The following is a 24,210-nucleotide window of genomic DNA, read 5'->3' on the forward strand; positions in this document are numbered from 1 at the left end:
AGATATTCTCCACACAATCTGTCAAAAGTACCCTACTGGAGAAGAAATGGATTTAGGACAAGGAAATCACACCTTGAGCAAACTCAGGAATTTGTTATCTAAAAAGACTTCATTACCTTGCACAACTTGTATACGGCTGCTTAAAAGCATGTATTGCATTGAATTACACAAAGATCTCTTCGTGCATCTTTGGATATATTTCTGATGATCCATAGTTTCACATAATGAAGCTGCTTAAAATGTGACTCTCCCTTACCCAGGTATAACTATATTAGCACTGTGATGGTCCCCTAGCTGCCTCTGGCCTGTCCCTCGAGGTCTGAGTTGAGTTACATTATTCTTCTCTAATTTTAATTTTTCAAGCATGGGACAAAGCTGAACTTTCTCCACATTCTGTTTACCTTAGGCAGCTATTCAAAATTCCACTCTTCTGCAAGTATCCATTCTGAACTTGGCTTCAAGATAAAGAAAGAAAGCAAACACAAAGAGTAAAAAGGAAAAATAGAAAAAAAAAAAAAAAAAAAGAATGAACTCTTTTGCCCCTGCCTTATGTTCGAAAAGAAATAAACGCTGCTTTTCTGGCCTCATTAGTTTCAGTCTGATCCTTAGTGGTTCCTTTTAGAAAACTTAGTGGGGGGAAGAGTGGGTTTGGAGGAAGAAAGGGAAAAGATGGAAGATAGGGAAGGTAGGGGAGGGAAACAAGTTGTGGAAGAAAAGAAGAAACAGAAGAAAGGGGAGCTGAAACCTGATACTAAGGAACGCAAGGCCTGCAAAGAAACAACTTCTCAGGACTAAACATGTGCCAGCCTGGGGAGGCAGACTGGTTCCAGTCGAAGCCTTCATCAATGCTTCATACTCTCAGTCCCTAATTTACAACCGTTTAAGGGCAAACATTCTACAAGTACCTTTGGGGACCTCCGAGGACAGAAAGAAATCTAAGAGAAATTAGATGCCTAGAGAGCTCCCCTCCAAGGCTAGAGCCCTTTCGTGTAGGCAAGCAATTTAGCATATTTGTCTCTCAGGGATGGGGTGCGGGGTGAGGGTGGAGTGAAAAATACAGCCAGTCGGCAGCTGGGGGGAGTGGGAAGGGTTGGGGTGCCCAGGTGTTTGTGGGGGAAAATAGAGGTTTTGTGTCGGGGTGGGGGCGGTTGGTGGGATGTGTGGCTCCCCTGGTGCCTCAAATGATAAAGAATCCACCTGCAATGCAGGAGACCCAGGTTCAATACCTGGGTGGGGAAGATTTCCTGGAAAAGGGATTGAATGGCAACCCACTTCAATATTCTTGCCTAGAAAATTCCAAGGACAGAGGAACCCAGTGGGCTACAGTCCATGGAGCCGCAAAGAGTCAGACATGACTGAGTGACTAATACTTTTCACTTTTATGAACAGAGCTAAAGATGGGGACTCTTCCCAAGCAGCCGGATCCTTGTTCAAGCAATTAAATAAACAGGAACATCAAAAGAATAAAATAGAAATGAATAAAGTAAAATAATGTCACTAAAACAATCATTGCTGGGTAGTTTCCTAGAGTGCTCCAATAGAGAGCATTTATTTTACGGATTCAGAGAATGTAGCATAACCCTAAAGGTTAGCCCAAGCTGCACACACTGAAACCTAGTTCAGGGGGGAAGGGTGGCTTGAAGGGTGGCACCCTCCAGCAGTCCTTCAGCAAGCCTTTCCCTAAGCTCTGTTTCTAGTGCATAGTTATAACTAACCAGGGCCTGGGAACTGGTTAGGCGACTTTTCTCCCAAGGCCACTATGAACCATCAATCAGCCAAAGCCCAAGAGTCCTGGAATTAGACCTGAACTCCCTCTCCTGCTCCAGAAGGAGGAGAATGGGGAAAGGGAGGCTCAACAGATTATCTTTGAACCAACAGCTTTACCTAAACGGATTAACACTGGGGATTCACTTTCACAGTGCCAGGGAGCTGGATCCCCACCACCTAGGGTGCAAGGCTGGAAGGAGGTTGGCACGGCACTCAGCCAGGCCCTGGGAAGGAACGAAGGGCAGTGTTTGGTCCGAACTGGCTTCCCTTGCCAAGTTGCTCTCCCCAGAATGAGCTCTATGGAAAATGGATCCCACAGGCTAAGGGGTCTCATCTTCAAAATATCCAGCTCAAACATTTCAAGCCATGTGACCCTCAGGGAAAGAAAGCGAAAGCTCCAAGTGAGGCAGGTGGCAGGAATTGGGGGTGGAGGGTTCAGGTGGAGACACACCCAGCCCTGTTCCAGATGACTTGAGCTCCACCTTCTCCTACCACAACTTAAAAGTCCAAAGGCTCCCTCATTCTCACTTCCTCCAGAAACAGTATTTCTGTGCTTTTCCCACTGCTGCTGCTGCTAAGCCACTTCAGCCATGTCCGGCTCTGTGCGACCCCATAGATGGCAGCCACCAGGCTCCACCGTCCCTGGGATTCTCCAGGCAAGAACACTGGAGTGGGTTGCCATTTCCTTCTCCAATGCGTGAAAGTGAAGTCGCTCAGTCGTGTCCGACTCTGTGTGACCCCATGGACTGCAGCCTACCAGGCTCCTCCGTCTGTGGGATTTTCCAGGCAAGAGTACTGGAGTGGGTTGCCATTGCCTTTTCCTAGTGAGATACAAATCCCAACGCTGAAGTCCTTTTTCCCACTTCCGTCAAATGTAAACTTCTGGTCATCTTTACAACTGGCCCACCTGAACTTAAATGCAGCTTCCAGGGAAAACCTCCTTAACCACACAGTCAAAGGTCTCAGAAAGAACTACACATAAAGTTACCTTCCTCTTCTCTCTTCTTCATTTTACTGTAACTGCAGAGGTTTTCTTAGCCCAGGGGCCCTAGAAGTGGTTGCTATTGAATAATGAAGCTTAAATTCACCTCTGCATCTGCTTTGAAGAGGGCAGGGGGGCTCTCTGATCTGTATGGAATAGAAACAACTCCTCAGGTGTAATGATCGTAACTGCTGACTCACCAAAAGTAATCTGTTTGAATTACTCCAGTCTCACGTGGACATTGATCTCCCAAGTTCACCGTGTCCCTAGAAGCGAACATTTATGAAAAGGCGAGACCACTTTAAGGATGGAATCGGTTGTCAAGGGATACAGTAAATTAACTAGCCCACAGTGGGTGAGTGTATCAGCCCAGCGCTTTAACTAGTTAAGTCCTGCTACTTTCAACAGGCATGATGCTGTCCCAGTCAACAGGAAAGTACCAAACTCCCTTTTTGCTTCTTGTGTCAGGAGAGGCAGCTTTAAAAAGCAGTAGAACATGACAGCAACAATGTATCTTGGATTTTTTAGGACAGTCCTGACTCAAATATTCTATCTAAATTTTCCCACAATTGTCAGGTCCAACAGACTAAATTGAGAAGTAGGAACATCATATTGAAAGTACTCAATATTGGGAGAAGTGCTTCAGATTGCCAGCATGATTTGAGCGCCCCCAAACTGGAAGCTCTGAATTCAAATTTGCTTTGGAGAAGTATTGCTCCTGAGGTCTGAGTCACAAACACACACTGGCTTCAACTTTTGTTGGCTTGTTTCAAAAGAACACAGAAGCCTTTTAAGAAAAGCCAGGAGCGGTGGGGGCGGGGGGCGGCGAATTGGCGGGGAGGGAGTTTGTACAAAGCCTGCTCTTAACAAACCAATAGGAAAAAAAAATGAAAAAGGACACACATCAGGCTATTTCCACTCTTAACTTTCGCAATAGGCTTTTAGAAGGGTGCAACCCACTGAGTCTATGCTTCCCCAAGCAATTCTTCTACAGAGGGGCAAGAAAAAGGCACATGTCCTGACAATCACCAGTATCCCAACTGGATTCCCAGTCATCCCCATCCCAGGCCTGAGCCCCTCCCCCCATGCTGAGGGACAGTCTCACTCCAGGCAACTTCTGTAAGTCTCAACCCTCGCAAGAAAAATGATGGGTTTGAACTATTAACCCTTCCCCAGAGAGGACTGCAATTAAGAAGAGGCCACTGCCAAAATATTCACAAGAGATTACTGTAAAAAATAATAATAATGAGCTAAATATTTGCCAGGAGTTCCAGACTTGCCTAAAGAAAGACAAAAGAGAAAAAAGGGAGAAATGATCAAGCAGTAGAGACTGGGATCAAATTCAGAATCTATCAGGTAAGAATCACACAATTTAGGGAAAACTGGAGTTCATGTTGGCAGCAGAGGTGAGCAAGGAACAGGTAAAAGACTGGGATTGGACACGAGATCTGTAGAAGACATGGGAAGGGCTAAAAAGAAATCATATTGATTAGGATGGCTGACTCTGCTGAAAAATCAGGAGGAAAAAGAGATGAAAATTGAATCTGGTGTAAAGAAACATGGCTTGGTCTATCAGCAGGGAGAAACTGATAATGACACAGACCAGGATTCAAATTCAAGCCCTGCCACATACCTGTTGCATAATGTAGGGCAAGTCACTTTACCTTTTTGAGCCTCCATTTCTTTTTAGGTGAAAGGAGGATAATGATACCTCTCCTTCCTTCCTCCAGGTGGTTTTAAAGGTCAAATCTGATCATATAAATGAAATGTGCTGTAAACTCTAAGGTACTATACAAATGTCAAGCTATTTTAGACTCTTTATGAAAAATGTGGCTGCCCAGGAAGCCCTTCGAAAAGTCAAGAAGAATAAAAGAGGCAGAGGCAGAACTGGGAAGGGCAGAACCTACTGCGCAGAAAGGATAAGAATTGATGACGAAACCAACTGTGGTCTGGTTCTTCAAGGTCTTTACCATATGTTAAAGACTCTGCTTCCACTTTGACATTAGTTTGGTTATCAGAAAACTCCAGGAATTAAACTAGTTCACCTCCAACAGAAGCCTCTTTTAGTGCTAAGAGGGTATGGTAGGCATCTGGGCAGGCTCAAGGGGAGAAATACCTGAAGAAGCCAGAGTGAAGACAATGACTCAGGCTTTCTACCACATGCCTTTGTCCCCACCTAACTCTAGTCTGAAATTCACCAGCTGGAGACTCTACCACCCTGTAGGAAGGGAGGAAAGAAGAAAAAAAAGGAAAAGAGAGAAAAAGGGAAACATATTCTTATTTCAGCAGTCAGCTCAAACAAACAAAAACCAGAAGCCCAGGAACTGGGAACTCTACAGAAAGATCTGGCAACAATTCAGATCAATTTCTTTAAAGGCCAAGGCTTCTTGAGGGCCCAGAGTTATAAGCTACAAACTCTTCTGAGGTACCACATGGCCACTAGACTCCCCAAAAAGGCCATAAAAAATCCATTCTTAACAGTAAAGTCCTAAAATATAGAAACTTAAGGAATTCTTAGAGGAAAAGTACATAGCAAGGTCACAACTTTAGAAGCATCCTAGCAGGGGGGCATCCAAAGGATGTCACGGTCCTCTTTGCTGTGGTGTGTTCACTCGCTCAATCGGGTCCTACTCTTTGCGACCCCATGGACTGTAGCCCACCAGGCTCTTCTGTCCATGGGATTTTTCAGGCAAGAGAGTGGGTTGTCATTTCCTACTCCAGGGGATCTTCCCGACCCAGGGATAGAACCTGCATCTCCTGCATGGTAGACAGATTCTTTAACACAGAGCCTTCAGGAAAGCCAGGATGGTCCTCTTAAGGCCATATAAAGATTTGAGAAATTCTTGTTTTCTGGCCAACAAATTTGGAAGTATGGTAGACAATTATTTCTGTGCCATGCCAAAAGCTCCATTATGATAGTTCCAGGCCATAAAGAACTATGTTGTATTTTCCAACCATCAACCTTTATCTACTTTCTCAGAAGATGAACAGCCTTTCAGATAACCATCAACTCTTTCAACAAAACAGGGGCAGAGGAGGTTCTTCCCAGTACCCCCTCAGGGGCCATGTAAACCCACCCTAGATTAAGAAGTGAGATAACTGGTAATACAGAGAGTCAACATGACTTGAAATCATGTTGCCAAAGTTTTTAACTGCAACAAAGAAAAAAGAAAGAAAAAAAAAAAAAACACAGGGTTTAACTGCAATAACCATCACTCTAAAGAAATATTACTAGTGTTGAGCGATTTATGAAACAAAACAAAGATCACCGAGAACTCCTATCTCAAAAACTGTGTCCTGAGCATGCTTTCCTTGAATGCCCAGGACTGCAATGAACACAACTGAAAGTAAGTCATTTATTCAAGTCAGGAGGCCCAGTCTTATATCCCAGCTATGCCACTTGTTACCTGTGTGACCTTAACCAAGTTACTAAATTTCTCTGAGCCGCAGGTTCCTCCTGCGTGCTTAGTGGCTCAGTCGTGGTCCAACTCTTTGCAACCCTCTGGACTCTAGCCTACCAGGCTCCTCTGTCCATGGGCCTTTTCAGACAAGAATACTGGAGTGGGTTACCATTTCCTCCTCCAGGGGATCTTCCTAACCCAAGGATCAAACCTGCATTTCTCTGTGTCTCTTGCATTTCAGGCGGACTTTTTACCCACTGAGCCATCAGGGAAGCCCAGTTTCTTCCTAGATAATAATAATAATTATTTTTTAAGAGAAGTTGAGCAACAGAAGAACTAAGATCAGAATTAGTAGATAAACAAAATCAAGGTAGAATAACAGAGGTAGAAATAATAACATCTGAATTGTCAAAATGCTATCATGCAGTTGCAATGCATACATGCTAAGTTGCTTCAGTCATGTCCGATTCTGAGAACCGATGGGCTATAGCCCACCAGACTCCTCTGTCCATGGGATTCTCCAAGCAAAATACCAGAATGGTTGCCATGCCCTACTCCAGGGGATCTTCTCGACACAGGGATCAAACCCATGTTTCCTGCGTCTCCTGCAGTGCAGGCAGATTTTTTACCGCTGAGTCACTGGGGATGCCCATCATGTAGTTACTAGTATCCTATTTTATACATAAGGAGTCTGAAGCTGGAAAGTTAAATGTTGTATCTGAAATCAAGATAAATGAAACAGAAGCTTCTGTCCCAGAAACAAATGCTCTTTCCACTAGCTCCAATTTTCTCCCATATCATGGGCGGGTCCATAATGACTCTGATGATATTCAAAGTCATTAAAAAATGCAAATAGTATATAACAAAAATGGATCATAAAAATAAACCTGCGCGCCAATGAAACAAAACACATCCAACTTTTCCCTTGTATTTGTTCTTTATAACTTGGTCTAACAGTAAAACTGGGCTGAAACTGACTTTCTTTTACTGGGAAATTCTACTTTCTCTTTCTCTAATCTGTGTTCAAGGTGCCATAGAGAACTCCACCAAAGCCCTAAAAATTATAACCTTTGGAGCTATTCTGTCAGCTGTATTTACCTAGAATGTATTTTTCCTAGCTAGCCCAGGCTGGGTGTCTCTTCCTGTCATTTTTTCCTTATGAGCCCATTTGCAAGGACAGGGTCTAATTCTGCCTTCTTTAGAGCACCTTTCATGCTGCTGTTGATTAACACTAAATAACAATGATGTTTATAATAATGGTTGTCAATAATCATAACCATAACCATCATCACTGTAAACAAGATTTCCCACTGGTGTTTTCTAGAAGCCAGTGGATATACAAAGATCGTCTCCGTTTGGAGATCAACTGCTGAAAGTGGAGCTGAGCTGGGTTGTGACAACGAGCAAACGAATCACACGTAGCATGCCGAAAGCGGTGATTAATAAAGGGCTCCTCTTCTCCTTCAAAAAAAAAAGGCTCTCCGAGTCATCATCCAGGCAGGTAACTGACCTTGTTTTCCATTAAGGCTGCTCAGTCTTAGCTTCAAGAAACATCATTCATGTCATCCTCAACTGCTTTACAGCTAGCTTGCCACCGTGGGACCTGACTGAAAATTGCCCTATTGGCACTGCCCACTTGGCTCACCAGTGCCATTTGCCAAGGGCGCCACTTAGGTTTCCAGGGATTTTTTATTTATTTATTTATTTATTTTCAGAAGAATCAAGTCCAAGTTTACAGGGTTAAGTAAGGGAAGTTCTGAGCAGCACTGACCCCGTTCCACTGAGAAGAAATCTACAAGGCTCCCACTTCCCCAAGAGCAACGACATGCTCAGGCATCACAGAGATCCCCCTGCTATGGGCTAGACTACAGTATTACTCTGCGGACAAGCATGCACTGTCTTAGTCTGTTAACAGGGGGAGCCTTCTCTAAAACCAAACTGGAGTAGAAGAGGCAAGATATAAAGTTACAGCAGAAGCCAGGTCTTCACAACAGTTAAGTACAGACAGTAGAGTTGAAACGAGTTCAGGATGCAGACTTGTTTTATTTTTGCCACTTATGAGTTAATCATAATTCTGAGCCTCGTTGTCCTAATCTGCAAAATTAAATGGTTAGGCTAGCTGTACACTAACCAATAAAGTAAACCACTAGCCATATGCGGCCAGAACACTTGAAATGTGGCTAATCTGAACTGCGCTGGAAGTGTAAAACACACACACACAATGTTGCAAACGGTACCAAAAAGAATATAAAATATCTCATTACTGATTGCTCATAAGTTGAAATAACATTTTGGATATATTGGGATACACTGTTCTTTATTCGGCTGCACCAGGTCTCCATTGTGGCCTGTGAGATCTTTAGTTGCAGCATGTGGCCTCTAGTTCCCCGACCAGGGATAGAACCTGGGCCCCCTGCACTGGGAGTGCAGAGTCTTAGCCACTGAACCACCAGGGAAGTCCCTGAGACATACTTTTTAAAATTCATCTCACCTGTTCCTTTCGACCTTTTTAACATGCTAATTGCAAATCCCAAATTTTCCATTAAATTTTCTATTCCTCAGAGCTGGGTGAGATGATCTCTAAAGCCTCTGGCAGCTTTAACAATCTGTGTTTCATTTTGTGCTTCTGAGCGACTTCCTCACAGCAAGTTATCAGCAGAAGAGAATGTAAATCTTTTTCTTCACAGAGACTTGATTTCCTTAACTCTAAAATGGGGATAATGCCACATTTGATGTGAGAAGAAATAAAAAAATGATCTGAAATTAAGACAGTGCTATGCAAATTAAGTTGTTACAATTATCACACTATACTTATTACTTCCAGCAAACTGGAATAACAGAAGTAAAGGAAGGATAAAGTGGGAAAAGCTAGATTTTTCAAAGGAGGAGAACATCTGCCTAACCTAGATGTTACCAAGCTTCTAGGCACAGATGAACCCTGAGAGAACTGGAGATAACCTTCTTACAAGCCAAGAGACCCAGAACTATCACTCAGAGCTAGGGAAGAAACCTAGTCAGTGCCTGCTTTGGGTGTAAAAAGCACCATGGTCACGGGGAAAAGAGTGTTTCTGACCTAATGAAAGCTAGAAAGCAAAAAAAGAAAATAAGCAATAGTTTTACAAACTAGTGGCTATTATTTCATTACTTTTTAACCCTCCCCAAAGTTTCTAGAGCTAAGCCAAATAACCACATTTTTACAGATTTAAAAAAAAAAAAATAGAAATTAAGTAACTTACCCCATGGACCGCAGCTGGTAACCACAGAAGTTTAAATTCACATCCATGTCTCCCTACCTGATAACTCTTCCATCAGGAGAAATAGGAAGTAAGTATGGGGCAGACTGGAGAAGGCAATGGCAACCCACTCCAGTACTCTTGCCTGGAAAATCCCATGGATGGAGGGGCCTGGTGATCTGCAGTCCATGGGGTCGCTAGGAGTCAGACACGACTGAGTGACTTCACTTTCACTTTTCACTTTCATGCACTGGAGAAGGAAACAGCAACCCACTCCAGTGTTCTTGCCTGGAGAATCCCAGGGAAGGGGGAGCCTGGTGGGCTGCCGTCTATGGGGTCGCAGAGAGTCGGACACGACTGAAGCGACTTAGCAGCAGCAGCAGCATGGGGGCAGACTTAGTATTTCTAACCTTTAAAGAAGCAGATTAATTCTCAAGTAGTCCCAGAATCTGCGGTCCACTTATCATTTGGAGAATAGACGTGCTACCATCATAGCAACACATCCAGTCAAACGCTAACAAGATAATTGTGTCTGGGTCTATAAATGGTGGTTTGGGTTTCAAAAGAATAGAAGAATTGTGTGCTATGAATGCCAGGAAGATACTAGTTCCCAGTGTGAGGAGAGGGAAAAAGGAACCTGTCATAACTGAGTGTTCACAAGAAAACCCAGGAGGCGTCTTCATCAGCAGCCAGGCCAGTGGGGCAGGAAGAGAGTAAGTGAACGGGTGTGCCACAGGAAGCTGCAGATTCCACTCAGGAGAGGTGATGGCACGGTGGGAAGGAGGGCGATCTCCCAGGGACCGAATTCGAAGCCTGACACCAGGCTGACCACCTGTGGCTTTAGACCCTGGACTGCTTTCCAACTTACCATGTGGCGGTGCCATGCCAATCCCAGCAATGTCAATCTCTTTCATTCCCCCTGAGCCAGGCTAGACCCAAGCCCGAGGGCTCCTAGGCCCAGACCCAACTCCCTCAGCCACCGCTCACCCTCAAGGGCAATGGGAAACCATGATCACAACCATGGCCTTGACTTCTTTTGTTTCTCAACAGACCATCAACTTTGCAAACCCTGAAGAATTAAATGGCCAGCCAGGGACGATCAGAACTTTGGACAGTCAGCAATGACACCAATGGGAAACAATGAAAGCTGCTCTGGGAGTTCCCATCAACTCAGCTGAGAAGGGTGGTGTGGAAGTATACAAGTTAAAAGTGAAGTGTTTCTGTTCCCCTTCCTAGGACGCACATGCAGGCAAACTAGAAAGCCACACGGACTTCCCGAAACCCTGAGCCCTAAGGGGACTCTGGGTGCGAGGACTCCCCAACGCCCTCACTCGGAACCACAGTCTTGGAACACACCTGGGCTGGAACAAAGACACTCCTTCCCATCCCCTCCGGCTCCCCAGCCCCCAGCCCCTTCATCTGCCTTTCCCTCCAGCCACATTAACTACTCAGAAACACAGTCACTCCACTCTAGAGTTACTCAGGAATCGCATTCTTAGAATAACTCATCAATTATACCTGTCAACTTGCCAAGAGTACCACAGGGGAGGGGGAAAGTCTAGACTTCATCTAACTGCAGCAGCAAGCACCCCTGTTCACGGAGGGCCCCAACTTTGCAAACGGCCTTGACAAGCTCACAAGAAACAAGAAGCCAGGAAAATGCGGGAGCGCCAGGTTGGAATGCAGACCCTGTCACCAAGTTCCTCTCTGGCCCAGGGTAGGGATGTATCTCCCCATTTCCTCACTTGTAGACCAGGAAAATCCGCACCTGTATGCTAAAAGGATGTTCTGCCACAGAAAACCTAGGTTAGGAAATGGTGAAAAGAAGTGTCCTTGTATGACTTAAATATGCACACAGACTCATTGTCAAAAAAAGTGCTGCCAAGAAAGCAGCACCATGACTGACATACTTTTTAACTAATTGGGAAGAATCATTAGTAACTAAAACATTTACTGGATGCAGATGCCACAGCTACATCTTTGGAAAGTCTATTCTGCTAAGCAGGATAAATATTCCCATGAACACTATCATGTGATTAATATAGTTAGAAAGCACGCACCCCCCTTTGTTAATCTGTGAAAAGGTAAGCTTTCACTCAACTTAGCCTGCAATGAATCAGTATCCAAGTTATCCAGAACTCTCGTGAATAACATAGTCCTTTGATTCTAAAACTCTCTGTGAACACAGCTATTCTATTAAAAAAAAAAGAAAAAGAAAAAAAATCACTGGAAATGCACTGTATTTCCGTGATAATGCAAATAACTATTTACTAATGTTAGGCAAGTTATTTTTCATCACCCTGTGCCTCAATTTCCTTATTTGTTAATTACTTCCACCTCATAAGATTGTCATATACTTTAAAATGAAATAACATACATGAACAGAAACACTATGCATAATTTGTGGCACATAAAACCTGAATAATAATCATGTACTAGAAGTTTTTAATATCACCAAACCTCAACATCGCCACAAAGAATCTTTTTTATACTTTATTTGGCTTCTCTCTCCCCTTTGTGCTTGGTTGTCTGACTCGTTGTGACCTCAGTCATGCAGCCCACCAGGTTCCTCTGTCCATGGAATTTTTCCAGGCAAGAACACTGGAGTGGGTTGCCATTTCCTACTCCAGGGGATCTTTCCGACCCAGGAATCAAACCCGCGTCTCTTGTGTCTCCTGCCCTGGAAGGCAGATTCTTTACCACTACACCACCTGGAAGCCATTAATTTATTATAATAAATCCACAGCCAGAAGGACAAACAGAACCCAAGTGCCCTGACGCCTTAGATCCATTCCCTATTCACCCCAACAGAAGGAATTCCCAATTCCCTCCATCATCCAAACTGTGAAGGGCTAGGTGACAGCATCTGCTTTTAGGAGTCACAGAGTTCACTATGATTTTGAAGATTTAGGGGAGCAAAAAGCAATAGATCAAAAAGGAAAAAAAAAGCAACAGATCTCTGGCCATAACATCAAGCAGGATTTCACACTGCTGTCTTCTGCATTAAGGCTCACCAAAAATGGCATCTCACAATTTTAACTTCCTCCTCACCAACTCAGGCCTCATTTTTCACACACACACACCACCCACCCACCCACCCCCCCCCCCCCCGCCCCATGCTTGTTTACCTGAACTCAGCCACATACCTGACCTTGGAGGCATGGGAGATGGTGACTACTGGGAACCACGGGTAGGAATGCATGAGACAGACAGTACAAATGAGCAGACAGCCCAGAGACCCAAAGCACTAAGAGGAAAAAACCTAATGAGGTTGGGACAACCACAGAAGCATCCTCCTTTTGGCCTCTCCCTTCCTAAGAGCTGGCCGAGGTATTTCTCCTACCAGCCTTTCTCCATGAGGCTCCATATCAGAGTTAAGACACTTGTTTCTCCCAGTAACAAGTGCATTGTAACTGGGACAGAAATCTAATTCCACCTCCGTCAGTGGCTCACTCACTCTAAGACCTTGGAAAAGTCACTTCCCCTCCTTCCCTGACAATTCAAACCCCAGGAACAGGAGTCAGAAAGGCATCTGTCAGCCCTCTTCCTGCAGTGACAGGTGGATAGCATCACCTCCACCCTGAATACCTCACAGGGATGCAAGAGGATGGATGAGCCAGCATTACAGCCAATATTCTACTTGCCAGCAATAAACAATTCACCTTTCGGAGGTAAACGGGCTCTTTCCAGGGCACCAGGGAATCATTTAGCACTCGAGGAGAAGTAATTTGCTCTATGGTCCTCCCGTGTCCTGAAAAGTGTTATCCACCTCCAAAAGGTGAGCCCTGATCTCTCAGAGAATTTGTTTTCTCACGGTAGGATCAGAAAACTTCCATGTTTCCAGCTTTAGGAAAAACGCACTCCCCCTATCTTTTTCCCTGTCCCGTTCTCCCCCCTCTGCCGGGCCCATCTCCTTACGGATCATCCCATTCTCTCTTCTCCTCAAACAGAAACCAGATGAAACTGTCTGCAAATAACTTGGGAATGCTCAGTGTGCCTGGGGAAACTTAAACAAAAATCCTTTCTGGGGCCACCACCTCTTTCTTCCCCCTCCCCTTCCCCTCCTCTCCTCCTCCCCCTCTCCCTCTTTCTTCCGCCTTCCTCCCCTCCTCCCCCTCCTCCCCCAGGACCTTGCTCCTCCCCGCGGTTGTTAAGGGCCGGGCCAGTTAATGGGAACTCTTCTCCTTTCTCCCACCTCCCCCATGGCCCTGTCCCGGCTGGGTCCTCAGCTTTTGATTCCTGTCTGTCACTGAGTGATGAGGACAAAGGGTGAGGAGTCAGGAAAAGGTCTGGGCCACTTTGTTCAGAGTCTGGATGCGAACTTTGGATGAACTCTTCATCAGGGAGGGGGCTGGGGAGGAGAGGAGGGGCCAGCAAGGAGAAATTCACTGCTCTCTGGGCTCAAGCCTCAAAAAAAAAAGAAAAACTCAAAAAAAAAAAAAAAAAAAGAGAGAGAGAGAAAGAGAGAAAGGGAAAGACTCTCTTTAAACAACTGAAAAGGGGGGGGGGGAACAGGTTAGGAGGGTAGAAAGAGTCTCTGTCAGCCCCCTTACAAAAAAAAGGGGCACCGTGGGGGTGGGGGTGAGGGGCATGTGCTTAAGCAAACAGAGGCCAGGGCATGACTCTCTGGGCCCATGCTGTGGGCTCCAGCCAAGAACTAGTCTGGTTTCTTCCCCCTCCAGCCAGTCTCTCTTTTTTCCCCCTTAAACCAAAGGGATTCCTAATAAAGCCACAGTAGACTTGTAGAAAGCAAAGGGAGGGAAGAAGGAACCAGGGATGGGAAAAGATAGATCAAACTCTACGCCATCTGAAAGTCCAAAATACGTGTGTAAAATTAAGACACACTTCACCACATGCATAAACCCCAGAACATTCAGTTCAGAGTCAATTTCTCTTTTTCCTTTATCTGTGTGTATGTGTATGTTTTGCATGTCTGGGCTGGCAACCTCTCCTGTTTGACTTTTTCTCCCTACTCGGTACAGGAGTTCTTTAAAAAGCACCATTAACATAGAGCTGGAACCACTGCAAAAGCCAGTTTGTCTTCTTTGTGCTCAATAAAAGCCGGCTAGAACTCTTTCACCTCCACTTACTATTGATTTTTCTATTGTACTCTACAGGCGTGTGTATCTCACTCATCAGACTGTCTTTCATTCTGTGAACCTCTCTGACCACATCTGGACGTGAGGTTTTTCAGCTCCCAGTGATGGTATCCCTATTTCATTCAATCATTTTGTGCCCGCCTGCCATCTCGCAGTCACTTTGGGTCTGGCCTCTGTCCTCTGCTCTTTGCCTCAGACTCTGGATTTCAATTCCCCCAAATCAGCTGTCCATCCCAGCAACCAGAGATGAGAGGGGAAAAGGCCTCCTCACATCCCCAGGGCTTTCCCCTCTCATTCTTTCTGCATATGAAACATAGGCTTAAGCGACTGGGTGGGAGATTCACACTTTCAGGGCTAGAATGGGGTGGGGGGTGGGGGATGCTAGAACATTTGGCTTTTCTCTCTCTACCCCTCCTAGGAACAGCCCCTGGGGTGGTATTCGTGAGGCAGTTTCTTGAAGCAGAAGTGCCCCATGGCTGCAAATGGGCACAACTTCACACACACAAAACCTCTCTGTTTGATAAAGAGAGGCATATAGACGGACGAACGAGATGACCGTTCTTGAAGCTTCTGAGAAACTGGTGTTAGTAAGGGACTATGTGTATTGAAAACCCCTCATTTTGAGTTCCTATGAATTGGAAGATAAACTCCACATGGCAAATAAGTATGTCTGATGTCCTTGCTCAAGAAAATTGGACACACAAAGACTGGCAATTAAAAACAAAGAAAGGGCAGATTAAAAACATTACATGACGTGAGGATTCACCTTCCAAAAAGGGCTCTTTGTCCTACAAAAGATGTGCTACAAGCCCAGCCCTGCAAAGTGAAAGTGAAAGTCACTCAGTTGTGTTTGTGACCCCACGCACTATACAGTCTGTGGAATTCTCCAGGCCAGAATGCTGGAGTGGGTAGCCTTCCCCTTCTCCAGGGGATCTTCCCAACCCAGGGATCGAACCCAGGTCTCCTGCATTGCAGGTGGATTCTTTACCAGCTGAGCCACAAGGGAAGCCCAAGAATACTGGAGTGGGAAGCCTTTCCCTTCTCCAGCAGATCTTCCTGACCCAGGAATCGAACTGGGGTCTCCTGCATTGCAGACAGATTCTTTACCAACTGAGCTATCAGGGAAGCCCTGGAAGAGACCTCTTACATCGTTCAGATCAAACCCCTTTACTTAACCATAAGGCGAAGAAGACGCCCGAAGTAAAAGGAACGTACCCGTCCCCACTCTCCATAATACCCCCATCCAGTGTTCTGCCCATGACACGCCTTGCTTCCGTGAAGCTAAGGAGTAGATTCAAAATAAAGGACACAGTTACCAAAACTGGACCCATACACTTCTCAAGTACATCCGTCCGAAGTGAACATCAGTACCCCTTAACTGAAGATCCAGCAGTAGCTCATCCCACCTGGTGCGTGAACCAGGGAAGTGAAGCAGGCAGACAGTATTTGTTCACATCAAACCACACTTGCTATCTCCCTCATGCACACTGTCCTGCGCTTCATCCTTAGATGTGAAGGTTCGCGAGGTCGACATCCAAGTTCCATTCTCCATACAAATCCTGGTGGACTGTCACCACTGTTTTCTCTGTGGGCAGCTAACCTCTATTTCCACGTTCCCTCTGTGGATAACGGTCTCAACGCACCATCATCAAACTCTAAATCACACCTCTCTGCTCAACTCTCTCGAGATCTCAAGCTCCATATTCAACTGCATGCCCCACCAATTCTGTGTTCAACAAGATTTCTAAATCTATGCCATGTTCTAAATCAGCCTTCCACATGCCTGCCAAACTGTGAGTTCGCTCTCTTGCTTCGATTTTGTAAGCAGTGGTGACAGGATAAGTTAGAGAAAAAAAATAAAAATATAAAAATCTGCAAGTTGGGTTATGCTTTGTAATTTACAATGCATTTTACACTTAGATCTCACTGGAGATTCATAATCTTCCTGGAAGTGGAGAGGACCAGGCAGATGAGTGTAACAATGCACACCTTACAGGTGAGAAAGCTGGCCTGAGTCGCAAGCCCCTCTTACCCATCTATTTAAAAGCAGAACAGGCCAGAATCTGTCCCCCTGCATCACAGGGCTGCTCCAAATGGGCCTGTATGTTTCTGATTTGCTTTGGAAATGAAGAAAGAAAAACAAGCATCTACTGGACACTCATCACATGCCTAGTGCCGTATTTGAGGCTTGCTCTTGAGAGGGTAACTATAGCATCTTCACCCTTGAGCAACTCTCCAGGCCAGCAATGACATGGACACACGTGTATCTTCTGCAAATAATACCCTTTGCCCTGCTTACTCCTATCTGTCCGCATGCATTAGAGGAACAACTCCACCAGTATAAACCGTTAAACATAAGCAGTGGATGTTGGGTGCATTTTCCTATTTGGTTTGATGCGTGAATTTGCCAGTAGGATTGTAAGAGTGATCACCTATATTTACAGTTCTTTCAAGATACTACAAATTGCTCTAATTTCCAAGGGTGTGAGTACAACACATATCTTCTCTGTGTATATCAGAGTTTCCAGACTTCTTTCTATTTAACTTTAGTACCCCAGGAAGATGTCATTTTTTGAATATCTGGATGAATGAATGAATGTCTATAAGCACAACTCATGCAAAGGATGGCATACAAAAGGGGTGAGACTGTAAATTGAAAGCTATTTTGTTTATTAATAACATAAAGGAAAGGGGTCCTTATTCAAGAAAAAACTACACACGCATATAGGATGTAAAGGAAAAAGATTAGAAAGCAAAATGCTAAAGGTTTCTCGGCTAGACATTTTATTAGCTGCTGAGATGCCCAACTTAAGGTAACAGTCTCGGCAACATAGAAGAGGATAAGAAGCCTTAGATAGAGTGACTCTGCTGAAGAGAGTGCAATAGCCATGGAAGAGAATCAGACAGAGAAACTGGTTCAAGTGGTCTTCCAATCAAGCCAAAGGGAATCTTCAAGACTTTCTAAAAAATGTACTGATCCTCAAAGACCACAGCCCTCCCCAAAGGCCATAGTGAGATTCCTGGTCTAAGACACACACACCCATCCTCCCCAGGAGAGGCCTAAATGGCAAAGGCACTAAAGCACACGGAGGACCCTCCATGGAAGAGGGCTCGTAAGGAGGGAAATGTGTAACAAAAATGAGCTTTCTGCTACTCTTAACTCAGAAACATGTGAACTGCGCTGGGATGGGGAAGGACAGCCCCAGAGAGTGACCCTGAAAAGTGACAGCCCAGTTTGAGATATCACAGACTCCAACCAAGGAATTTCCACACAGGGAGGGAGCTGGCAGGAGGAAGGTGGGGGCAATTCTTCCTTTCCTCCTGTCCAAGGACAGGTTTAAATTACACATGCTCACACTGGGAGGGGTGAGGGGAGAAGCTGTAGAGAGTGCCCAAGAGAGCTTCTTATTCAATCACTTCCCCTGCCTCAGGGTCTGCAATCACTTTCACATTTTAAAATATCTAACTTTCAACTTCCTAAGTTTATTTGTATTTATTATTATTATTATTATTTAATGGAGGAGTCCTTTCCCAACATTCTAATTGAACTCATAGGAGTAAACCTGGGTAAAAAGTCAGCAGGAGCAAAGAGAAAATTGGCCTAACATTTGGGAGAAGGAAAAGAGAAAAGAGGAGGCTTTGCAGATAGGAAAAGACAGGAGGACAATTTGAGGATGGGAGTAAAAGGAAGGTACTGGAATCTGAGCCACTGACTAGTTAAAGCAGCTGCCCTTCCCACCTCCGCCTCTCCCACTGAAGATTGTGTGGAGCCAGCTTCCTCAATCTGATTATCACTTGTCTTTACAGGGTTCTCATGTGTCCTCTCTTGCACACTCTTCCCCACCCCTCCATCTACCCAAGGATACCCTGAGCATCCTTCCTGACCCTAAGGCCAAGATAATAACTCAGAAAACCCAGACTTAAAGAAGCCATTCAAGAATTGTCCCCATTCAATAACAGGTTGATTCTAACCAGAAACCTTTTTCTCTCTGAGCACTGATTTTGGAGCACTTCACAAGAGTGATCCAATAGACCTAAGAGCAATTTACATCCTGTCTTCTACTTTTTGACACATCGCAGAAGCACACACATAAGGTTCAGAAGCCAGCAAATAGTAGTAATTTTGGAAATAAGGTCTTAAGATAGGTAGTCTGAAAATAGAAATAAGTTCTATTCAGATTTAGATGAATTGTGTGACTCCTTTTTCCTTCCTTCCTTCAACTAACACATGAGTATGGTACATATACCAAGCATGGTGCTAGGCATGCAGAGATGAAAGAAGCGCTGCACACTAGGAGTGTACCATCTAGAGGGGGAAGAAGGTTACAAGCTCAGAGAAAACTGCAGTCATCTTTCTGGAAACTTTCAGAGCATACTGAGGGTTAAAGACCGTCCTACACTCAAGTGACCTGCAAAGCCCTGATCAGTGGCTGCCCTGAGCCCTCTCTACCTTCTCCCAATGATAAGCAATTAAGGACAAGGTCCTATTTTGCATTTCTCATAGTGCCTAGCTTAGAAGTCCGTGCCGAGTAAATGTTTTTTTTTTTTTTTTAAATGAGGAAAGGAAAAGAGGGAAGAAAGGGAAATATGAAGGTAAAAATTCTCTGATTAATAACGAATAACTAAAAATTAATAGGGCTTCCCTTGTGGCTCAGCTGGTAAGGAATCCGCCTGCAATGCTGGAGACCCGGGTTTGATCCCTGGGAAAATTAATAAATCTGGGTAAAAGTCAGACGTGGGAGTTATTTACTCTTTTCACTCTTTATTTTACAAATATGTCCCAGGGATCATTCATTCTTCCTGGTCTTAGGATCTCTATAAGTCATTACAGGAATGGCGGTGATGGTGATCACGTTGCCGGCAGTGGGAAAAGGAACCAGTCTCCCTGTTGAGGCTGCCAGGTCAAGTCAGGAAGAGGCCCCAAGAGGGGCCCACTCCCTACCTCCTTGCAGCCCTACCCCTCCCACATCCCAGAGAGTTGGGGGTCATGGAGGCTGGGTGAGTTAGCCAAGGACCTTCTCCCCAAAAGAGAAAGAAGTGGAAATGCAAACTGCAAGACAGTGGCCTCTTTCCTCTCAGATGCCCTCATTATTCCTGATTTTCCCCTCCCCTCTTGGCTTAAGGACCCAAAGCCCAAACTCCAAACGGAGACGCAAGACGACTGGGAGTGCATTTTAAGCAATCTCATGCCTCATTTCACCAAAAAATAAATAAATAAATAAATAAAATGTTCATATCTCTATTATAAAGCAGTTATCAAGCTAGGGTCCAATGTATCCATTAAGATGTATCTATCCCAGCAGACCATAAATTCTTCTAGGGCAGGGGCTTTTGATCCTTCTTTTTGGTAAAAATTCTCAATAAATATTAATGCATGGATTTTCCTCCTTTTGGATAATAAGTGTTTCAATTCAAAAAATATTAATTGAGTATTTACTATATATATATTTACTATATTTATGTTGATGAGAACATGTTAGATCTTATTATTATTTTCCAGAATTCATTAGCCTGATAAGGGAGTCAGATTGTAAACAAACAGCTATAATAAAATCTGGCTAGTGCTGTGGGGATGCTATATAGAAACAGCTACAGTAAAATACGAACTAGAATATTTTGTTCCTATGTTGAGGGCAACATCTATCATATCATTTAGCATCTTCTTATTAGGAACCATGTCAGGAATTGCATGCAGCCAACAAATGATTCACTTTCAATACTAAAGGCTTTGAAATTTGAAACTGATCCTATTACCCTTTTTGCTTCTGCTACCAGGAAACAAAGTGTCAAATCCACAGCCATGTACAGGATCTAGATTGAACAAGGTCTTAAGACTAGTTTGTTCTGAACAATCAGGAAGCTATTGACTTATCAGCAAAAGGCTTGAGAAGGCCAAAATGAGAAAGGATCTGGTGCATGCAATTTTACATACTAACGTTCCCTTGCACTTTACATTTTTCTATCTTTTCTCTTCTAACTGCCTCATTTCTCTAGTAAATCTCTTTGTTTTATTTGTACCTTCTGGTAAGCTACTTGAATTCCTCTTTGAAATGAAATGAGCAATAAATAAATAACATATATAACAGGTTCTGTTGATAAACAGAAGAAAATTTCATCCCTGAGTATACAGTCATCTCCAAGAAATAGAAAATTCATACAGCCACAAGGAAAACGACAGGAAAAAAATATAAACGTGGGGGGTTATCGTAGATACTGAGCTAGGGCCATACGATTAACAGTGAATTCATTTGCTTCTATAAAATGTTCTTTGTTAAAATCTTCCTGGGACTATACGGTTTTCTAAACCATACATTTAAATATAAGTCCTTGAAATCCTTCTTTCCCTTCTACCCCCTGGGGCGATGTGACAGTAACAGGCCCTGAACCACCAGCATCCACGCCCGTCCCCAGGACCTGCTCCCCACCTAGGTCCTTGACATCAGGCTGGCTGCGCTCTGGGCTGCGCCACTCCTTGGGAGGCACTGTCCCCATCTCTAAACTGAGAACACCCACTCCTCAAAACCAAGAGCAACTCCACAGCTGGGCACGTGAGACTTTGTGGTCTCACCAAAGCAATCTTCATTCACACCTTTAGAACCATCTGAGGGGACTTCCCTGGAGGTCCAGCAATTGAGACTCAGGGCTTCCACTGCAGGGTGTGTGGGTTCAATCGGGGAACTGAGATCTCACATGCTACATGATGCGGCCAGAAAAAAAAAAAAAGAATCATTGCACTGCCCTGGGCCAGAGTGTGACCACACACAGAGGTGAGACAGAAGGACAACAAGACCAGGAAGGGCATGCAACAACAAGACACTGTGCCCTGCTTTAAGCTCCCAAGTCCCAGGCTTCTGAAAAGGAATCAGAAAAGGTGAGCTATGTATTATGCATATACATGTATAGCCATACCATCCTGAATATGTCTGATCTCATCTAGTCTTGGAAGCTAAGCAGGGTGAGGACTAGTTAGTGCTTGGATGGGAGTCTGGCTAAAGGATTCTCAATTTGGGCTTCCCTGGTGGCTCAGATGGTAAAGAATCTGCCAGCAATGCAGGAGACCCAGGTTCAATTCCTGGGTCAGGAAGATTCCCTGGAGAAGGGAATGGCTACTCACTCCAGTATTCTTGCCTGGAAAATCCCATGGACAAAGAAGCCTGGTGGGCTAATATAGTCCATGGGGTCACAAAGAGTCGGACATGACCGAGCACAAAGGAGAAAGAGGAGCCAAATACATTTATATATATTTATATATATATATATATATAAAACAGAGGGGCAATCAAGTTTTAGCCTACATTAGAGATCAAATTGCAAACATCTGCTGGATCATCAAAAAAGCAAGAGAGTTCCAGAAAAACATGTTATTTCTGCTTTACTGACTATGCTAAAGCCTTTCACTGTGTGGATCACAATAAACTGGAAAATTCTGGAAGAGATGGGAATACCAGACCACCTGACCTGCCTCTTGAGAAACCTATATGCAAGTCAAGAAGTAACAGTTACAACTGGACATGGAACAGACTGGTTCCAAATAGGAAAAGGAGTACATCAAGGCTGTATATTGTCACCTTGCTTATTTAACTTATATGCAGAGTACATCATGAGAAACACTGGGCTGGAGGAAGCACAAGCTGGAATCAAGATTGCCGGGAGAAATATCAATAACTTCAGATGTGCAGATGACACCACCCTTATGGCAGAAAGTGAAGAGGAACTCAAAAGCCTCTTGATGAAAGTGAAAGAGAAGAGTGAAAAAGTTGGCTTAAAGCTCAACATTCAGAAAACGAAGATCATGGCATCTGGTCCCATCACTTCATAGGAAATAGATGGGGAAACAGTGGAAATAGTGTCAGGCTTTATTTTTTTTGGCTCCAAAATCACTGCAGATGGTGATTGCAGCCATGAAATTAAAAGACGCTTACTCACTGGAAGGAAAGTTATGACCAACCTAGACAGCATATTCAAAAGCACAGACATTACTTTGCCAACAAAGGTCTGTCTAGTCAAGGCTATAGTTTTTCCTGTGGTCATGTATGGATGTGAGAGTTGGACTGTGAAGAAAGCTGAGCGCCCAAGAATTGATTTTTTTTTTTTTTTAAGAATTGATGTTTTTGAACTGTGGTGTTGGAGAAGACTCTTGAGAGTCCCTTGGACTGCAAGGAGATCCAACCCAGTCCATTCTAAAGTAGATCAGTCCTGGGTTCATTGGAAGGACTGATGCTAAAGCTGAAACTCCAATACTTTGGCCACCTCATGCGAAGAGCTGACTCATTGGAAAAGACCCTGATGCTGGGAGGGATTGGGGGCAGGAGGAGAAGGGGACGACAGACATGAGATGGCTGGATAGCATCACTGACTCGATGGACATGAGTTTGGGTGAACTCTGGGAGTTGGTGATGGACAGGGAGGCCTGGCGTGCTGCAAATCATGGGGTCGCAAAGAGTCGGACCCGACTGAGCGACTGAACTGAACTGATGAAGATAAGTCATGTTCGTTGCCTGAAGGAGTCAGGAGGTAGATTCTCAAAACAAAGGCAGGGGCCTAACAAAAATCAGGAAAGAGGCCCAAGGAGAATTTTGGACTTATCTCCTTTTATTTATGCTTTACAGCCAACCATAGCCAAGAGATAATGAAGTTCATGTACCTGAGAAACAGGACCAGAAGTAGGCAGAGCCAAATGATTTGTTATTTGGACAACTGAGTAGGATTCCATGGGATTTTCTGGGAAGAATCACAAGCTGAAGGGCTGTCACTCAATGGGAATGAATACCATGGTAGAAAAATTTACATTTAGTAAAACTTCCTAAGTCAAACTTGTCTCAACGGATCCTCTCCTGAGCTGTGTGACTTTCGGAAAGTTTATGAAACTCTCTTTCAGTTTCTTCACCTTAAAAGTTGGGGCAATAGGAGCTCCACATATTTTAAGTGTTCCATGCATTAACTATTATTACAGAATTCCATGCTCCAAAGGGAAAATGAGGCATCACTCCCGCTGACATTTTCCATTCAGCTTCATGCTAAAATGACCCACCAGCACTCTTGCCCCAGCCTGGGGCCCAAAGCACTCTTCCCCTTCAAATCACTTGGACAGGGTAAACACGAGTATAAAGTAACAGCTTAACCATCTACACTGCCTGCCTCCCTTCCTCGGCTGACAGCCAGGACACACAGACTGTGCGTCCGTGTGTTCCAAGAGCCAGAGAAGCCTCTAAGGCTGGCCTGTCCCAGTAACTGGATTGAAGAAGCTCCTAGACCAGTTTGATCCAAAGAGACAAGCAGCTATTTCCTTACCAGCAGAACAACTGGGCCTGGTTGGGCCGACCACCACAGTGAGAAAGCCATCACCAGAATCTCATAAACCTTAAGGAGACAGGAGGGCTGATGGCACAAGGCCTCAAAGAGCACTAAGTTAACCCAGTGTCTTCTACCAGCAGGGAGTGAGAGGAAGAAAGAAGGGAGCTGTGCAAGGGGAGGGTATGAATGTGAAAGATGAAGCTAACCATGAAAATTTAATTTGTTAAAATAATGACTAGAGAATAACAGATAATGTACAAATTGTCTACACACATTTATTGAATACATAATAAATGTGTGTATGAATATATAGGACTATATACGCATACCCTGATAAAAATTAATTTCAGCTTCTTGAAAGCATCCTTGTTTGTCTCCCTGCTGGCAAGAACCTTGGTGCGCAGAGGTAAATTTCACACTTCCTTTCAGCAGTC

General features: G+C 44.3%; 1 protein-coding gene across 6 annotated transcripts in view; it reads right to left on the reverse strand.

Annotated features, from left to right (window-relative positions):
- The window catches only part of PBX1 (PBX homeobox 1), a 335,322-nt gene that overhangs the window by 293,433 nt on the left and 17,679 nt on the right, over window positions 1–24,210 (reverse strand). The window contains exon 1 of one of the 6 annotated variants that reach the window (XM_059884811.1): window positions 12,530–13,446. The exons of the other annotated variants lie outside the window; for them this stretch is intronic. Within the exon in view, the coding sequence (XP_059740794.1) occupies window positions 12,530–12,545 (16 nt within the window). The 5' untranslated portion in view covers window positions 12,546–13,446. Of the gene's footprint in view, window positions 1–12,529; window positions 13,447–24,210 lie in introns of those variants that run through there. 6 annotated transcript variants of the gene reach the window in all.

This window comes from Bos taurus, chromosome 3 (genome assembly GCF_002263795.3).
Source record: "Bos taurus isolate L1 Dominette 01449 registration number 42190680 breed Hereford chromosome 3, ARS-UCD2.0, whole genome shotgun sequence".
Taxonomy (NCBI): domain Eukaryota; kingdom Metazoa; phylum Chordata; class Mammalia; order Artiodactyla; family Bovidae; genus Bos; species Bos taurus.